Below are 1,563 nucleotides of genomic sequence, written 5' to 3'. Positions count from 1 at the left end.
CATAACTCAGAAGGCTATCAAAGGGCAACATTTAGCCGACCACCTCGCATAAAATATAGTGGATGGAGATTACAAGCCACATACTATGTATTTTCCTAATGAAGAAGTGTTATTTGCTGGAGAAGATATTGCAGAATTGTACCCTGGATGGAGAATGTTTTTTGATGGAGCATCAGACTTTAAAGGATTGGAATTGGACAGCACTATCCAGCATTGACAAAGATAAGATTCCATTGTACCAATAATATGGCTGAATACGAAGCGTGAGTCCTTGGGATCAGTATGGAAGTCGACATGAACGTCAAAGAACTTTTGGTCATAGGGGATTCTGATCTATTTATACACCACGTCCAAGGGGAATGGTCCACCAAGAATGTCAAGATACTTTCGTACCTGCACTGTGTGAAGGAGCTATGCAAGAAGTTCACGAAGATTGAGTTCAAGCACGTCCCCTGGATTCAGAACGAGTTCGATGACGCCCTTGCAACTTTATCATCTATGATTCATCATCCAGACAAGAACTACATCGACCCTATCGAGGTAGAGATCAGGGATCAGCATGCCTATTGCTTCCATGTAGATGAAGAACCAGATTGTAAACCATGGTATCATAACATCAGTAAATTCCTTGCAACTAGAGAATACTCGGAGATTGCTACTAATGGTCAAAACCATGCCCTCAAGAGGTTGGCAAACCATATTTTCTTCAACAGGGAAGTCCTGTACAGGAGGAGCGTAGATTTAGGTTTGTTGAGATGTGTAGACGCTGCCGAGTTGAGTCAGTATCAGTAGGTAAGCATATCTTCAGATTATCATTGACTTCCAGTTGCTTTCAGTTATTATATTATCAGTTCAGTTTCAGCTTTCAGTATAGTGCCTTACATACTCGGTACATTATTTTGTACTGATGTCCCTTTGCCTGGGGATGCTGTGTTTCATGCCCGCAGGTCCCGATAGACAGGTCGAGAGTCCTCCGAGTAGGCTATTAGCTCAGCGGAAGATGTTGGTGCGCTCTACTTGCTCCGGAGTTGCTTAATTGGTCAGTATAGTTAGGATATGTATTGTTTGGTATGGCGGGGCTCAGTCCCGACCTTTATGATACTTATGTAGTCTTAGAGGCTTGTAGACAGATGTCATGTATACAGATACTTGTATGGACTTGTCGGCCTATTTTTAGTTTACAAATGATCATGTTGGTCTTATAGGCCTGTGTGTCACATTTATAAGTTTTTATTTCAGGGTGGGTCGTCCTATATTGAGTATTCCCCTATGTTTATTCTCGTTAGCCCATGACGGCCAGTTTGGCCCGTTTGCCAATGAGAGTACGATAAGAAAGATATGTATATTGGTACTCGGTTGAGTAAGGTACCTGGTGCCCGTTGCGGCCCATATGTTTGGGTCGTGACAAAAGTGGTATCAGAGTAGTTCTTTCCTAGGGAGTCTACAAGCCGTGTCTAGTAGAGTCTTCTTTATGGGTGTGTCATGCACCACACTTATAAGAAGGAGGCTACAGGGCATTTAGGACTACCACTCTTTCTTCTTACTCTAGATCGTGTTGTAGAG

General features: G+C 42.7%; 1 protein-coding gene across 1 annotated transcript; it reads left to right on the top strand.

Annotated features, from left to right (window-relative positions):
* Positions 1-282: 282 nt before the first annotated feature.
* LOC104099947 (uncharacterized) lies at positions 283-792 on the top strand. Its single transcript, XM_009607084.2, has one exon. The coding sequence runs from the start codon at positions 283-285 to the stop codon at positions 790-792; it is 510 nt and encodes a 169-aa protein (XP_009605379.2).
* Positions 793-1,563: the final 771 nt, after the last annotated feature.

Source organism: Nicotiana tomentosiformis, chromosome 12, assembly GCF_000390325.3.
Source record: "Nicotiana tomentosiformis chromosome 12, ASM39032v3, whole genome shotgun sequence".
In the NCBI taxonomy this organism is placed as follows: domain Eukaryota; kingdom Viridiplantae; phylum Streptophyta; class Magnoliopsida; order Solanales; family Solanaceae; genus Nicotiana; species Nicotiana tomentosiformis.
Note: the sequence above shows the minus strand (reverse complement) of the source record. Positions and strands in the feature narration are given on the sequence as shown.